The 18,141-nt window shown below is 36.3% G+C and overlaps 1 protein-coding gene across 8 annotated transcripts in view; it reads left to right on the top strand.

Annotated features, from left to right (window-relative positions):
• Positions 1-18,141, top strand: part of PDHX (pyruvate dehydrogenase complex component X) — a 63,298-nt gene that overhangs the window by 16,529 nt on the left and 28,628 nt on the right. For 7 of the 8 annotated variants that reach the window (XR_014228850.1, XR_014228851.1, XR_014228852.1 and 4 more), the window contains exons 4-7: positions 7,350-7,555; positions 9,650-9,748; positions 14,870-15,041; positions 16,622-16,769. Coding sequence is in view for 4 of the 8 variants with exons in the window: in XM_082318110.1 (XP_082174236.1) it covers positions 7,350-7,555; positions 9,650-9,748; positions 14,870-15,041; positions 16,622-16,769 (625 nt within the window). In the remaining 4 variants the exon portion in view is untranslated. The remainder of the gene's footprint in view (positions 1-7,349; positions 7,556-9,649; positions 9,749-14,869; positions 15,042-16,621; positions 16,770-18,141) is intronic. The other variant, XM_082318109.1, reaches the window with a different exon arrangement.

Genomic DNA, 18,141 nt, shown 5'->3' with positions numbered 1-18,141 from the left:
ATTCTTAAAATTAGATTGATTAGGCTTAATATGGAGAATGAGAACTGGGATGAATGTGAAGTTCCCTGAACATCGTTTTGGAGTATTTGTGTGTATGTGCATATATAACAGAGATAATGCTCTGTTTGGGTTCCTTATTTATGTTTGGCTTTAAATCCTTTTCTGTACCAAGATAGAAGCAATAACAACTGGACTACAGAGATCAGGATGAAGCACTTCATTCTAACTGTCCATTGCTTAAGGTCTGCTTGCAAGTCCTGTGCTATTCTTTACATACTGTATTCTAGAAAGACAAGTCAAATTCTTATCTTTTCCTTTCTCCTCTTTTCTAACATTTTTGAAAAATGTTTCTAATTTCAAAATGACCTGATGTTAATTCCCATCAGAATTTTGAAGGGTAGGGCTGTAATTCTGAGGCCTTCTGTTGCTGCTTCTTTGTAAAAGTAAATATTACATTTTCTGAAAACTCATATTTGATGCCTAAAAATTAAGGGAGACCATATTTTTCTTGTCCCGAATACTATGTAATTTGGTCAGGGAGGTCTCATCTAGGGAATATCTACACAAGAGGTGTGGATTGCATAATTATATATAGGCATACTGGTATTAGTTGCAGCCTAGCTACTTAGGAAACAACAGAATGGGCATACATACAAACTAGTTCCTGGAACCATTAGCATGCAGGAGAAAATTTTACCCTGCACCCAGTGATACACATGTTTCTGCTGCTATTACAAAAGCTATTTGGGTTGGTATATTAGGTTGCCTATCTCTGCTACAGTTGCTTTTTCTTACTACAGCATGTATTTGCATAGTTATCCTTTGCAAGAAAAGGGAGAGTAGTTTCCTGTGTGGCAGCATTTAAGAAGTGATGGTCTGTTTAGTATCTTCCTTTTTTGTATAAGCAAAAAGAACATCCTTTACAAAAATGAAAGAATCAAAATAGGTGGAGGGCTGGGTGGGGAAGAGAGGTGATGTAAGATGGAACTCAGCTGCCATGAAGTCTATCAGGGCTTACAAGGAATTGTTACTGATGTTTAATTCCTACAGGATAACCTGCATTTTAAACACTAGTTTATATATACAAGTAAGAGTTTTGTAAAGCTTTTCTTTCTTTTAATTTACACTGCTAAATAGTAATTTTTCCCAGATGTTCAGGTTTTTTCTAGCACCTTGAAACTTCTGAGTTTTTGTGTTCAACTGTGGAGCAACACATGTAATAAGCTTCAGAGAATCTATTCTACTATCCCAGGACAAATTCTCACATCAGTCATATTTTTAAATGATTTTGGTCTCCATATAGTTATTTTAATAATTGCTGGGTGAGTAATGCTTTCATTATTTTTAATTCTCTCGTCGTCAATTTCAAACGTTTCTGAAAATTATTTTGCATCTAATAGCCTTGACAAGAACTTGTGCAACGTCTTAATTTTGTTTTAATATGAAGTACCTATTCTGCATTTACAGATACTGTTTTATTTGACTATGTGAAGAGGAGATAGGAGGATTGTCTCTGTCCAAAGTATTAAAGAATGATTCCCAGAGAGACATTAAGAAAAGAATAACACCTTCCAAGATTGATTTTTCAAGTTTCTTTAATAGTAATTCATGATGACTACAAGTAGCATTAGTATTTCAGAAGCTGTGTTTTTTCCTGTTTCCTGTCTTGTATTTGGAATGCATTCCAAATTCCAAAATTTTTGTGTGTATTGCTCTTTTGGCATGTTTTTTGATAGATCAAAACCAGACTCTACAGCAACTGTATGGTATCAGTACAGAATCATAGAATCATAAAGGTTGGAAAGGACCTCTGAGATTGAGTCCAACCATTAACCTAACTGCCTGCTCCACCTCTAAACCATGTCCCTAAGCACCATATCCACACATTTTTTGAACACTTCCAGGGACTGTGATTGCACCACTTCCCTGCGCAGTCTGTTCCAATGCCTAACCACTCTCTCCATGAAGAAATTTTTCCTAATATCTAATCTAAATCTCCCCTGGCACATCTTGAGCCCATTTCCTCTCGTCCTGTTGCTTGCTACCTGGGAGAAGAGACCAGCCCCCACCTTGCTACAACCTCCTTTCAGGTAGTTGTAGAGAGCAATAAGGTTTCCTCGAGCCTCCTCCAAACTAAACAATCCCAGCTCCCTCAGCCACTCCTCATAAGGACAGATAGCAATCTATCCATTTCTTGATGTAGAGGGCAACCCCTCCACTCCTTCCTTGTCTGTCCCTTTTGAACAGCTTGTAGTCATCAATAGCTGCCCTCCAGTCATGGGATTTGTCCCACCCAGGCAGCTCTCCAGCCACTCCTCCCCCAGCCTGTAGCGTTGCATGGGGTTGTTGTGACCGAAGTGCAGGACCTGGCACTTAGCCTTGTTGAATCTCATACAGTTGGCCCCAGCCCATTGATCCAGCCTGTCCAGATCCCTCTGTAGAGCCTTCATACCTTCAGGCAGATCGACACTTCCACCCAACTTGGTGTCATATGCAAACTTACTGAGGGTGCACTCAATCCCCCATCAAGATCATCGATAAGGGTATTGAACAGGACCGGCCCCAACACTGAGCCCTGGGGAGCACCACTCATGACCAGTCACCAACTGGGTTTGACTCCGTTCACCACCACTCTCTGGGCTCGACCATCCAGCCAGTTTTTTACCAAGCGCAGAGTGCGCTTATCTAAGCTGTGAGCGGCCAGCTTCTCCAGGAGAATGCTGTGGGAGACTGTGTCAAAGGCCTTACTAAAGTCCAAGTAGACAACATCCACAGCCTTCCCCTCATCCACCAAGTGGGTCACTTTGTCATGGAAGGAGATCAGGTTGGTCAAGCAGGACCTTGCCTTCATGAACCCATTGTGGCTGGCCTGATCCCCTGATTGTCCCACACGTGCCGTGTGATGGCACTCAAGATCAGGCTGACAGGCCTGTAGTTCCCCAGATCCTCCTTCTGACCCTTCTTGTAGATGGGTGTCATGTTAGCTAACTTCCAGTCAATTGGGACCTCCCTGGTTGACCGGGACTGCAGGTAAATGATGGAAAATGGCTTGGCAAGCTCCTCCGCCAGCACTCTCAGTATTCTCGGGTAGCCATCTGGCCCTATAGACTTGTATCATGGAGCAGTGACACTCAGCTTTAGCCAAGATACCCACGTCATCCAATAACAATCATATTCCAAGAGCTGAGTCTGGGAAGAAGATGCCAGGAGGTGGAAAGTAACTATAATGTCTTTCAGATTAAGGAAAGAGAGGCAGCTTTATTGGAGTAACACGAACAGATTATTATGCAAGCCCAATCTTTAATGGATTCCTTTAATCCCCCTTTTTGGAATCTAGAAATGGTGGGCTTAAGTATTAGTGTACAGAATAGATACACAAGTAGGCTTTTATTCCAGTCTCCTAAAAAGTACAGCAGAAACCTGATGTTTTGTAAACTGAAATAACAGAGGAGCAATAAGATCAGAAATTTTCTGATTGTTTTCTTTTCCTAGTTCAAGTATGATCCTTAATAGTCTTCCTGCAGTATCCTGTGGATATTTCTGCACATATATATTGGGTGTTCAGTAGATGTTTGTCTAAGGTTTATAATATTAAGTTGTCTCAGATTTGTGGATGGGGAGATGATTTCTTATCAAAAAGACTGTCCTTTCAAAGGCCACTCAAAAGTTTCAGACGTGATGTAGTTAATTGAAAATTAAGACTGTTTTATGCATCTGAGTTATCAGCACCCAGCTGAAGTTTGCTTACTTCCTAAAAGAAATGAGGCAACGATTTTATGTTCTTTGATGCCAACTACAATTCTACACCATCTTGACTGAGTTCAGTATGGAAAACTGATTCTAAGGAACACACAGTCTGGCTAACGCTTTGTTTTATACCTTTAAACGTAGAAGGTTTGTTAGATTAAATTAATTTGACTTCTGTAACCCTTCTTGTTTTTTCTTGACTGTATAACTGAAGTATGCGTGGCTTAAGAAAGAGCAGACTAACAGTAAAATAGGTACTCATGCATATGTTCCTTTTCTGTCTGAATAGGTCTTTTAATGATCACATCTTATTCAGTGTAAAATGCAGTAAAAGATTAAATGACCGAATGAAAGTATTAGAAGGGTAGTTTCAGAATGGTGATAATTCTTTCAGTAGAGTTGCTTCTTAAATTAACATTGACTTTTTTGCCTGAAATACTTATTAGTTCAATTTGGACTAAAAACAGATGATGAATGATTGTTTAAGAACTGGGTTTAATATCCATTGCCATTTTCTCATTCATGACCTAAATGAGAATAGGTATGAACTGAAACTACTTTGTATAAAACTTCCCGCAGAGTAAGCCAGCATAAGTTCCATCCACCTTTCTTCCCAGTATAGGAAATAAACCTCTACTTTGGTATATGTGTGTTAGTGACTAAAACACTGGACTGCAATGGCAACAGCTCTCAACTTTATTCCTCTGTACTGTTAATCTCCTCCAATTTTTTCTCCATGTCATGACTGATTTGTGCTTTGTTGGTTTGTCAGCAAAGTTAGGATCTTTTTGGCTCTTCTTGGCTATGCGTACACACAGTAATAGAAGTATTGCAAAGCTACTTAAGCTACTTATTTCAGCTCTTTATACATCTGAGCTTCTGGGGTTCATTGAGATCTATGCAGAGAGGTTTTCTGGTATTGTGAATTATGAAGATGTAGAAGTGACTCAAAAATCCAGGAGATGAAAAGTTAAGCAAAATAATAACAATAATAACATTCTGAGCTGCAAAGGCTGTGTATTTAAAAACATGGTTTGTTTGTTGTACACCAAAAACGTGTACTCTTTTTAAAAGTAGTCATCCGGACTGGAAACTTGGATTGGAAAATAAGGAATGCTGGAGTTTTCACATAACTGTCTTGGAGTGGTGAACATGAGAAAAAACACAATTGGCTTGCCCTGAAGAGTGAGAGTGGACAACGTTGATGGCTTTGAATGCTCATATAATGCTGGGTTATAAACAAAGCCTAACTAGTATAAGTGTTGTGTTATGTTTCTGAAGGCTCAACCATCCCTGTTGGGTTTCTGCATGTGTTATCATAGCGCCATTAAAGCACTCTGACACCAAAATTGTGGTAAGGACTTGACACCACAGACATGTCCCAGTGCTTCTTCTATTCAGTTACAATATGTAGACTACTTTTGAAAATAAGTGTTCTCTGTTGTATGTGCAAGCCTTTGTACAGGAAAGAGAAGACATGCCAAAAAATTTGGTTTATTCTTGTTTTAGAAAAAAAAGTTAACTGCTGCACATTAATGTGTTATGGGGTATATTTTGAACTTGGGGGACATACTGTTTTGCATCATCATTGATATGGATCAAACATCTGAGTATTATGCTGATAAACATAGTTTTTTCTAAATACCTTTTTCAGTGCCAAGTATGATAATGCTGTAAAATTATTAGTGACTAACTTCAGCATTTTGTATGTTTATACCTTTGTTTTCTTTTGGTTTTTCCAGTTTTTGTGTTTCAGTGACTAGGTTAGGTAGGTTGTGTTCTGGCTTCAAGCTGCTTTTTTTATTTGATTATGAGTACGTGGTTTTACAGATCTCTTCATCAGTGCGCCTTTCTGTGATAGGATCTTCAGCCTTAGACAAACCAGTTCAGGACTTTTGGCATTCTGTCATCCCCAAGTACTTTAAAGTCATCTCAATAAAAATAAAAAGTCCATCAAGTCTTGATGGACTCCTCAGACTTTCTTCTCTCAAATGAAGCTTTTCAGAATATTATTGGAGAAGAATGCATCAAGAGATCAGAACAAGAAATATTGAACTAAGTCTTAAATAATTTTTTCAAATATAAATAGAAGTAGTAGTAGTACACTAGAATTTTCCTAGTGTTCATGGGGGAAAAAGAAGCAAACTGACAAAACTGTAAATGTGAGATGTTTTAATCAGAACATACTGAGAACAAATTACCTTTGCTGTTCCTTCTTAGGTCTAGTGTTGGCTCTTCTAGAAAGGGAGCTGGGTAATCCTGTGAAATCTGATACATTCTGTCAGTGGAGTTAACAGTGTGCAGACAACAATCTTATCTGAGTAATAACATTCTAGTGTTTGCATATGCCTAGTACAGTCTTTACAGCATTCTGTTTCATTTATTAGTGTTTAAGTGCCTAGAAAACCTAATTAAGGTAGTAAGAACAGTGTGATATCTGATACTATGTGTATTTTTATTTTGAGTGTCTTTGGGCTTTTCAAATGATAAGTGATTTGCATTTTCTTGTGTAAAATGTCAGCATTGAAGATACATACCAGCTCCATTTGAGGCAAATGTTCGTGCAATATGGCTTTATAGTGGAAATATAATGTCCATTTCCTTTGTTAGGAAATCAACTCTGCTTGGGCTGGTACAGTCTAAGTTGTATTTGACTACCTGTGGTCCTAAAGGGCTATCTTTGTGTTTGGCCTGATGCCCTGGAAACGTTGTTGTTTTTGAGAACCTGAAGAGTTGTGCTTCTGCAACTGTTTCAGACGCTGTAGGAGGAGCCCTTCATTAGGTGGTTAAGTTAACATGATTGACATGCCTTTATCTGCCAAAGCATCAGAGATATTTTGACTGTGATACAGATGTCCTTTTGTTTTAAAAGGAATATCTAGAATAGATTGGCCTTATCCAATCTAATTAGGTTATATTTGTATTAGACTATATTTATCTTTTAGTAAGATTACTCTTCAAATGTTCTTTGAAATAGTAATTTACATACCACATAAGTGCTATCACTTTCTTGGTGGACAGACTTGTTATATGGCACCAGTTATGTTAAAACAGACAAACTTAGAGGTGGAAGTTAGTGGAAAACACATGTTATCTTTTTCAAAAAGAAGTAATGGGGCACTGCTATTGTTGTGGGGTTTTGGTCTCATTCTGTTCCCTTAGCTTCTGAATTTACAAGCTTGTGTTTTAAAAAGTAACACTGCTAGCTACAGGGTAGATACCTCAAAGTACATCTGCTCAATGTGTCCAGCAAAATTTTCAGGCTCTGTTCGCAAAGATTAGGCATCCATATTTGTTTTCAGTAGCTAGTGTGAGTTTATTCTTGGAGGTACTCAGTAGTCTGTAACTTGCTTACTTTGATTTCTGAATGCTAACTTTAGATGTATGGGATTTCAGGGCATAAGTTAATATTCCTCACCTTATAATAGCAACTATAATTTTAGTTATGAGTCATCTTATTAATAGTAGGAACAAAATGGGATATTTTCTTGATGAAGTGTCATTAATATAATATGCCTGAAAATTTCACATCTACCATTTTTAGTCATATTAGTCTAGACAGCACAATATGTAACTTAATGTTCTCATTGCCTTAAATTTAGGTGGAAGAAGGAAGCAAAAATGTACGCTTGGGTTCACTAATTGGTCTGCTGGTAGAGGAAGGACAGGACTGGAAGCAAGTTGAAATACCAGCTGATCATAGTGATCCATCTTCTCTGACTCCACCAGCACCTGCGCTTACCTCAACTCCAGCAGGTCCTTCAGTTTCAGCCCCTCCTAAACTGGAACATCAACCTGGAAAATTGCAGTAAGTTTATATATTTGTTAGGAAATGGAACTCTTATTTAGTTAGATCAGTACAGCTGAACCAAGAAGAATCTTTTGTCCGTTTTTACTTAGAATTAAGCTGTTAGTTTAAGAAAGTGTTTCAGTATGTGTGAGGTAATAAAGCTTGCCTGCCCAGAATATTTCTTTGCTTGTAAGCCTAATAAGTCAATTCGAACAACATAGTTTTATTAAAGCACCTTCTATGGACGTGCTTTTACTATGACATACAATTGCTTTATGAAGGATTCTAAGCTTAGATTAGGAAGAAGTTGTGTTTATATATGATAGACACTAATGCTTATGCATCAGATGCTCAGTTTACCTATTACTTGTTTTCTGTTTCTTTTTTAGGAGACAAAATAAACAAACAAATGGCACACTCCAAAACCCTTCCAAGCTCTTGCACTTTTGATATTAGAAAAAAATTATTCTTATTTTCATAACAATGCCATGCAAAAAACTCAAAACTGGGTTTAGGTGCTCTTTGTTAGTTTTGTTTTGATCTGTTAGCGTACTCCAAGCATTGCAAACATCTTAGGGGGAGTAAATTAACTCCAAAGTGTTAGTCAGGTAACAGTAATATATAAATCACTGGTTTGTGTCACAGGATGTACCTTATTTGGAGGTATCGCTCCTTATTTGGAGTGAATTGCGATAACACAAAAGCTGTAAAATTACAGCCTATTAAAGAAAAGGAAGCTAATTTTGATAGCAGCGTGTGCTGTGCAAACTGTTTGGGTTTGGTTGGTTTTTGTTTGTTTGTTTTATTTTCTGTTTTGGTTTTCCGTTTTGTTTTTTTTGTTTCTCCAAACTTCATTATCTTTTCTATCTGGTTTGCCATGTTTACTTTTTGCTGTCAGCATTTAGGCTTTTCTCATGCAAGTGGAAGACAACTAATTGACGTCACTGCCTAAACATTGCCTATAGTAGGACGACGATCCAAGGAAAGGATCCTTGAAAGGATCCTTGAAAGGTCTTGCATTTTAGTGCCAAAGAACATCAGAAGTGTATCTGTTTCACTGCAGCTGTTAGAGATGTATTAGCATCTTTGGAATCAAGTGATCATTTATGACATGGTTTTTTTTGGCAAGGGTTTATGGACAGTTCTTAAAACTCAGTGTGGTGAAAATATAGTCTCCTTTAGGAAATAACGAATTGGAGATTTTGTGGAAAGACTTGAAACCAAGTATTTATTCTTTTATGAAAATGTTGCTGCTTTTGTCTCTTAAGGATTCTGAAATCTCTTCTCTACATATTGGGGTTTTTCCTCATTTCAGAAAGCAAATTATGCTAAGGTGCACTGCGTGCTCTGTAGCTATGTACTGTGCTTTGTAATTGATCACTGTTTATGTTTCCAGGCAGAAATGTTACCATTGAGCATACCCCATCTAGGTCAAGATGGCAGGTACAGGTTTACTAGTATTATGGTATATCTTGGGTATAGGCTGATTAAAATGCTTGAGGGTGGGAGGGCTTAATATTTAGTCTTCTAACACAGATACCGAATTATGCAACTACATCTGTATGGCTTTTGCTTTCTGAAAAAGTAGCCATTTCATTAAATCAAACCTATAAAATAAAATGGAAGCTAGGGCAAAGGTAATGTTATAATTAGAATTAAGCTGCATTAATGATGCAATTACAGCTAGCCAAACAAATAATAGGGATGAGCCACCCTCTTGTCTGAGCTCCTGAAACTCATTTTTTAATGTTACTATAACAAGCAGGTCTTAAAAAATGTATTTGGTTCCTCACTGATGACCTTTTTGCAGAAGAATCCACAAGTATATTGCATTGCTGCTGTAAGAGGAAAGCTTGGAGATGAGTTTTCCACTTTATTTTGGTCTTTTTAAGGACATTATTTTGTTTTTAAATTCAAGCTTGCGTTAAAGCTTGGTGAAGGGGCATAATCTGACTTCAGCATTAGGATCACAGCCTTTGTACAAAACTGTTTTCTTCCTCAGCTGTTGCTTCTGAACTAGAGCATATATTGTATAGTTTCTCTTGGTATACATTAAATGAAATAAGTTAATCTTACTGTTTAAACAGTTTATTTTTCTCCTCATTTCTTTAGGGTTCGCTTAAGTCCTGCAGCTCGCAACATTCTGGAGACTCATGGACTAGATCCAAGCAATATTACACCTTCTGGGCCTCGAGGAATCTTCACTAAAGAGTATGTAGATATTTCAGTAAAGCTACAACCTCATATTCCCTTATTTCTTCCTTTGAACCTAGAGCAATCTCCATGAACTTGAAAAGTCCATTTATTTAAAAAGCCAAGCTTTTGTTGCAGTTTTTTCTATGGGGGAATCGCTTAATTAAATCTGAAAAACCTGTTGAGAAGGTATGGAGAATAGGTTAGGAAATATTGTAAGAAGCCTTTAATTAAAATAAAACCTTTTTGTTTTTATATCCCATCTGAGCTGAATGGTACTGCTCTCACAGATCTTGCAGCTCAGCCTGATGGTGGCTATCAACTTCTAGGCACCACTGTTAGCTACCATTGTGGATCTCAAGAATTTTGCTATTGAGAGATGTATTCAGAGCCAAAATAAAATACCAGTGGCGTTTTTTCTTCAACTCCTTTTCTTAAGTGAGTTCAGATCTTTTGCTTCTTTCACTGAAGTTCAGTTATGAAGTCTGTCAGGATTTAATTTGTTCCCTTTTTTATTAGGCTGGGGAGAGCAATGAAGTGTAATGGTAAGAAATCCAGCATTTTCCTCCCATCTTTGGGTTTTTTCCCATCTTTGATTTAAAGAATGTTTGTTTACAAACCTGTGGTTTGTTATGATCAGGCTTCTAGTAGTTTAGTATACTTTTTGAGTGTTCTGATGTAATGATTGGCACTCAAGCCTTGGAGTGAGGAACCTGTGTATAAAAACCTGTTGTGGTAGATCCAGAGCCCTTAGCCTTGAAATGGTGCATTATCTTCACATTAGCGTGTATGTTATTGAAGGATTGAGGATTTTGGCAGGAATACTTATTTTTGTTCTCAGTAAAATTATTCCTTTTGACAAATGCCATCATTCATCTACGCAGACCTTGTTAGCTGCTGTAATTTTAGTTCCGTTCAAATACGACCAAGTCAGTGTAACTTGGAATTGAACCCAGAGAAGCAGTGGAAGTCTACCGTTTTTTCAGAACTTTTTCCTGTGGTATTTGGCTGAGTTGAGATAAAATAAGGAGTTGAATAAATATAATATACTATGTAACAGCAAATTATCAGAGATAGTTTTTTCTTAATTATATAAGTGTAGTGGTAATTTATGGTGTATTACTAGGCTGTGGCAGGTGGAAACCCTCTAGGACTTTGAGCTACCTAATTAACATTCCCTAGTTGTCATGGAGATGTACCAAAGATTTTTTTTTTTTCTGTAGCTATGAGAATTATCTAACAAATCTTCTGTTTTTCAAAACTGCTTTCTTCCATGTAAAAGATTTGACTTGGAAATGTCACTTTAAGATACAGACTGTCTGGGATTTTTTTAAGCATTCTTTTGAAATGGTGTTAATCTTTCAGATGCCTGCAGGCTCTGCTATTATGTTGTAGATTTTTGTAGAGAGCTGCTTCAGATATTCAGGGAAATATTTCTTTTGCTAACTTGAGATTACTGTTAAAATGCATGCCATGCTTTATAGCTGAGTGGCTCATGGTCTCTTTTCCAAGTAGGCTAGTGATTGATTCATTGAGGGAGTGTTGCAAGTTCACTTTTCACTTTTAAACTCTGAGTTACCTTATTGAACAGGGCTCATGCTCACCAGATTACAAGAAACAAAGAAAGATAGTGAGTACTGTAAGCGCGCAAGATTCTTTCCCCCCAACTTTCTATCTTTAAATTCAATTCACTGTAAAACTTTGAACAGCAATAGGAGCTTTCACTTAATAGCTTTCTCTGGCATAATCTCCTCCCTTAGTAGGCTGATACTTCATTTCTCTTATGTATCTGTGCAAGGCTGAATTACTGTTGTCTTCTTCCTGCTTGATTTTGTTTTATGGCGTAGCAGGTTTTTTTAGTTTTAAGCAATATCCTCTGCTTTCTTCAGAAATATACTAGAAAATTGATGTGTCAGTACAAAGTAACTCACAACTGCCGTCAAAGATTGCACCATGTTCCTAGTCATCAGCTCAGACATTGTTTGGAAGAGCTATATTAAAATTGTTGATTATTTCAGACTACTTCTGCCCTTTCTCATCCTAATTACTAGTGATCTAGGTATTTATAAATGCAACCATAACAAAAGTGGGGGGGCTAGTTACCAATAATAACTGTTTTTTTCTGAGGCCGTGTTCCTCCCATCTGTACCTTCCTACCAGCTATCACTAAGTTGGTGTCATTTGGTATCTCAGAGCTGCTTAGGCATTCACATTTTTGGCTTGCAAATAAGGCACAGCACGCAAATGTAGTGCTGGTTTTCCAGAGAGTCATTTCACATGACTTATGGTGTGATCTATGCTGTGTGCAATTTGTCAGCTGCCATTTTGGAGGGATGAGTTCCTTCTATAAAGCTGATAGTGCAGTAAGTCTGATACCCAGAAGTTTCTGATGTGTAACATTCTCTGCTCACCTTTTTCTTTCTTCCAGGAAATCTATGAATTGAGTAGTCAGATGTTCAGATGAAAGGGGATTGGGACAATTTAGTAACAGTAACTGCCACTAGAGGAAACTAGTGTCAATCTGTGCACCTCCTGTTGCACCATGGGATCCTTAGTGATTTTTAGGTGTGTGTATAACCTCTAACGTATCAATTTCAAACAAAGGATATTTTGAGCACAAAATACTCAGTTTACTTTGGCCATTCTTTGGATTTTGGCTAACATGAAGTGGAAAGACTACACATTTCTGTAGTAGTGGTAAACTGAAGTGTAATAGAGTTGCCACAATTTGCATTCTTCTAATAATAACAGTTTTGTAAGGCATATTTTTGTTTAATGAATGTTTACCAAGCTCTGGTATCTTTTCTGGGGAGCAGACTGCTCTCTTTTATGTTTGTTATCCCTCTCTCTCATCTTTCTGCGTTACTATCCTGTGTTGATAGAGGTTTATAGAGTAGTTGGAAAGATGTGTCCAACCCTTCCTTTTCCAGTTCTAATAAAATGTGTATTTGCCTGACTTGTACTGAAATCTGTTTAATTTGCTTTGCTTTGCTTTGGTGCCTCCTCCAACTCTACTTATATGCAGGCTTGCAGTCTTGGACCTGTGACAGTCATAACATTGCTGTACCTATTTTTCTTAATCAGTTAAATTGTGTGGAATTGGTGGAAGGGAAATTATTTTTATATCTATGTATAACAAGTATTTATATAATATATATATATATACATATATAAAAATCATATTTCATATATATTTTATATATATTTATATCTCATACTCATACATGAGTTTCTAAATCCTGAGTGAATCTTCTAATCTAAAAATAACCTCAATTTTGTCAATACGTATTTCAGTTAACACACTGAGTCACCAAAATTATTAAAGCATTTTGACTTGGCTATGATAGGTAGAACCATCTGGTTTTTGTCATTTGCATAATATATGGAAGTAATTTTAAAGCATTTCCTTAGCTTTAAAATATATAAGAAGCTATAAAAGCTTTATTTTATGTATTATGGAATATAATGAGCAGATGGTCTGTCATATGACTGCCAAGTTAAAACCCTTAAGTAATTTTTGGTAGCTTCTAATATGTTAACTAGGAACATTGCATTGTGTCATGCAGTGACTTTTTTTGTCTCAAAATGTAGGCTATGGGGTGATTTTTATTCAATGAAATCTATTTTTCCCCAATATAGCAGTTATCTTAAATACTAAACACTTATTTTATAACAAATTTTGGCTAACGTGTTAATCCAGGAAAACAAGTAACAACTTTAATAATGACAAATTTACATCCTGAGCTCAGTCATTTATTTTTGTTTGCTTTTAATATCATTTGCTGAAATATGTATTGAATCTAAAAATAAATTAAAGCAAGTCAGCAATCAGTAAAAGGCATTATATAGAACATACAGAGCTTTTCAGTTTTCAGTTCTTGGTCCTGGAGTGCGACTTTGTTAGGAAGAACTAAGAATGCATAATGTTCTGAGATTTTGTCCTTTCTACGAAAATTTAACAACACAAACTACTGACTCTCACCCAAGAACAGACTCACTCAAGCAGTAATCTAATGAAATTAATAGCTTTGTTGTTTAGTATTTATGGCTTATGTGTCGAAGCCATGGTATGGTTATAAGTAGTCTGTTTTTTACATTTTTAATTTCCTCTGCCAGTTTATGTAATAAAACCTTGTGTACATCAACCTTTGTGCACATGCTGTGGTGATGTCTTCATGAAGTGATAGAGATTTATCTAGGGTATATGATACAGACTTTTTTTGTCAGATCTGGAGCACAGCTCTTCTAAGAAGTCGCTAGTATAGATACAACTGCAAAACAGAAATTTTGCTATAGCTTATTTCCCTTTCAATTGGCAGTAGTAGCGTAAATGCAATCTTTTTTGTTTAGCTTCATAGGTGTTAATCTTTAGCATGTTGCTCTATAGATACAATGCACATAGGGTAGAAGTAGTATTATAGCGTAAAGACAGGAGTTTACGTATGTCTGTCATACTCTGCCCACAAGAGGGAAGTTTTGTTGTGGTAGTTATATTGGTGTAAAGACCCTGGGGTCTTTATACTGCTTTATGCTTATAGAGCAGTCAAGGTTCTGCCACACCTGGGACTGTTAGATGTTACTCAGGTTTTAGCTTTTGTTCTTTAATGTGGTGCTGTCTTTGAAATTGCTTATGAAGTATGGACTTGTATACTTTCGACAGCTGCTTGTGCATATTTATGTCAGAAAGGTACAGAAAAATGAATGATAAATGTACTATGTGAGCACTAATTAATTAACTACATTAAATCCAAATGATTATAAATGTAACATGAAACAGCTTTTATTTGAGACTTTATAGCCTGAGTAAGTGTACTCTGATGTTTAGAAGAATTGTTAGTGCAATTCACAAATTACCTTGTACACTCACAATTAGTGATGATGAATGTTATGCTTCTCTAATACAAACTTTTTCTGTTACTGCATATTCAAGCCCTTTCATTCACAGACGTTAATGAGACTTTACTAAAAAGGTATCACAAAAGAAACATAAAATTCATATCAGTTAATAATAATCACCTTCTTAATGTTTGGTTTGACAACAAAAATTTAAATGCATGGAAGTGACTAATTATAATAGTAATACTTTGGGAATTTTTGAAATAGTTTCTTTGTCAGTATTTCACTGTGTTTAATCACCAGGGATGCTCTCAAACTTCTGCAAGAGAAGCAGAAGGGCAAACCCAGTGAATTGAAACCTGTGGTTTCTCCAGCTTCTCCCCAGCCTTCTGCTTCGGAAGCAACAGCTGTGACTTCTGCTTATCCAAGGCCAGCAGTTCCACCAGTTTCCACACCAGGACAACCTGCTGCACTGGTAATGTTTCTGTTAAGTCCTCAACCTTGCTACAGCTAAATATTGGTATGGCTACTTAAGTAGCTGTATGAGATTTCCAGAACTGGAGAGCCAAAGGAAAGTAAGGCTACCCAGATGCCAAGCCCAGTCATGTGCAGTTTTTAGTATGTTTGTGTCATTCTAAAGCAGTGTAATTCAAACTGCAGAGCTTCAAAATTATGGTCTGCACACTATTTTGTGTAACTTGAAAATTGAAGCCATGAAAAAATTTACATTGCAGGCCTTGGAAAGGGGAAAGTCAGAGAGGCAGCAGTTTTATTTCAGTCCCCAAACAAGAAGATGCCTCTAGTTTGGAAATCAACAATACGCCCTTTTCCTCAATCCCTGCAGGACCAATATGTCAGTGTGTATTTCCAGTGTCGGAGAAACTTGAATCCTGATTTTTTTTCTTTTACTGTACTTCATTCATTTGCTTTCCTGCAATATAAGTATATGTAAATGTCCACTGATGAGTTGTCAAGAAGCAAGGAAGAAAAGGGCTTAGTGGTTGCTTCGAAGAGTAATTTTGCAAACTCTAGCACCTAAATACAGTTTCTATGCTAATTTGAAATGTTAGAAATACCAGAAATTATTTTTTAAAGAATAAATGCCCATGCTGAAATGCATATGAGTAGAAATTGAAAAGCTTTTGTGAAAAATGGTAGGAAAAACCTTTCTGGCTCTAGAAGTAAATGTGAAGTGTCTTTACAGGCTGAAGTTTACAATGTAGCTACAATTCATAATATCCAGAAAACGCTCCTTTTTTTGCACTGTACAAAGAACCAAACAAAGCACAGAAAGCTCAAACTTTTTTCCATCACAGAAAAAAATGTTTCTATGGTTGCACCAGAACATACATATTGCAATTTGTGTGTTGAGTACTACTCAGTATATAGTATATGTGGTATAGATTAGGTATATAAAATAATGTTCTACAGTATCACTTTTATTCTTGCTTTCTGTAGTCACTGATATTTCAAGGGATTCCTTGGAAGTTGACTTGGTTCTATGAAGAAGTTGGGAAAACTTCTGCATTGAAACATTACTAAATATATCTGGAAGGAGAGGGAAGAATAACAAAAAAGACATGCAGTAAAGCCTGTCTTAAGGAACCACTCGGGGAACTGAAAAAGCATTAGCTTACTGAGGAAATACTCTATTACAATTTAAATGCAATAAAACATATTCTAAGCAATATGCCAGGTCTGGCGGATGGAACAGTGCTTATATACTCTGGCTGAGAATTAATGCCTGAGAATTTGGAAATATTTTTTAAGCAGTCTGCTAGAATAGTAGGATTAGTCCTATACTGTAAAGTGAAATTATCTTTATTCTATAAAACATGTTGTGTTGATCCAAGTTAAGTGGAATAGACTAGAACACTCAATGGTCTTAATTTTAATTTCAGTAGTTGGAATATATCACTTTTTGATAATCTAGGGGATATTTGAAGTGAGCAGGAGTCACTGATGATAACGCATCAATGCTGGAGTCCTGTTTCAGCAAAGGGGAAGTATGTTTACTCTTTTGATATTTAATATGCAGCATATGATTTCTTTCAGGGCACATTCACAGAAATCCCAGCTAGCAACATCCGAAGAGTTATTGCTAAGAGATTAACAGAGTCTAAAACTACTATACCTCATGCATATGCTGCTACTGACTGTGACATTGATGCTATTTTGAAATTAAGAAAAGAATTGGCCAAAGGTTAGTGATTAAACTGATTTACTATAATGTGTGGTACTAATGCATAGTATGTCTTGCTTACATAATCTTGCCGAGGAGGTGTAGGTTTTTGTATAGGCAGAACACTATGCATTCAAATAATCTTTTTCAGTATTCTGTATGTTGGACTCAAGCTGTAGTTCCCTGAGATTATTGAATTGGACAACTTATAAAGATAAAGGAAGACAGAGGTGTTACCAGCTAACACAACACTCTGTAGATGACTGCAGTTGAACATAGGACTATGCATTGTCTAGTAGGTTTTTGTTTCTTTCCATCCAGATGCAGCAATATTTAGGTTCTTGATGGTTAAAATCTCAAATTATTCATGTGAAAAATAATAGGGGAAGCTTCAAATTAAAATACACTCATGCTCTGTCCTTCTATGTACAATGTTAAAGTTAAGTTTTGCTGGCCTCTTTCTTGAATTTACTGGAAAAGGAAAGCTAACGCAGCCTCTCAAATTCTGAGTGAAAATGGCTTTATCCATGGTGAGGAAAGAAAGCAAGATTTTATCACATGCCAGCCAATGCATGGTAAATGCTTCTTGAAGGCAAAGTAATGGTGTTAATGTGAAGGAGGCAGGGTTATCTCTTTCACTCGAATTTATATATATGCTTACAACTATGTTAAGCTGTTGGAATAGAAATCTGTCCTATAGAAAACTGGATAATTTTAAAATATACATTGAGAATTGGATTAAAAGCCATGAATTTCAATATATATGTATGTGTAAATCCCAATTTTCATAATGTGTCCACTGTGTCTTATTTATACAGAAATGTTTTTATATAAGATTAATAAATTAAATTTTCCCGTTTTGTCTCAACTTGTATTCAGTGAAGTGACTTATTTAGAAAAAGTTGTTGAAGTTCAAGGTCATAATCAAAGATTGCTTTGTTTTTGCTAAAACAGTTCTTGTTTTTGCTGAAACCAGCTGAGTGTACTGGGCAATAGGATGTTTTAATAGTTTCAAAATTAACTATGCAGACTAGAATCTTCTTTCCCAAATCTTAGTTCAACAAGCTATATATGACATGCATTTTAAAAAACAAGAGGATTTTTCAGTAGAACTCTATTCAGGCAGGTACTTCATTTTCATGCAAAATATCACAAAAGTGTTGTTTGCTTAGTGCTTTTTTGTTTAAGGACTTCTACTTAGTTGGGTAAAAAACCTGAATGAAATTTTTTATTGCTTTAACATCATAATCTTCATTTAAATAAACATTATTATATTTAGAACTATTTGGTCAATATACTGATTTTAATGTTGTCTACAGGAAGTTGCTTCAATCTTATAGTTCATGAAGGCATTAAACCAAAACCTGTGGAAACTCTTTAGGAAAGCATTGTT

Source organism: Platalea leucorodia (assembly GCF_965183815.1).
Source record: "Platalea leucorodia genome assembly, chromosome: 7".
In the NCBI taxonomy this organism is placed as follows: Eukaryota; Metazoa; Chordata; class Aves; order Pelecaniformes; family Threskiornithidae; genus Platalea; species Platalea leucorodia.
Note: the sequence above shows the minus strand (reverse complement) of the source record. Positions and strands in the feature narration are given on the sequence as shown.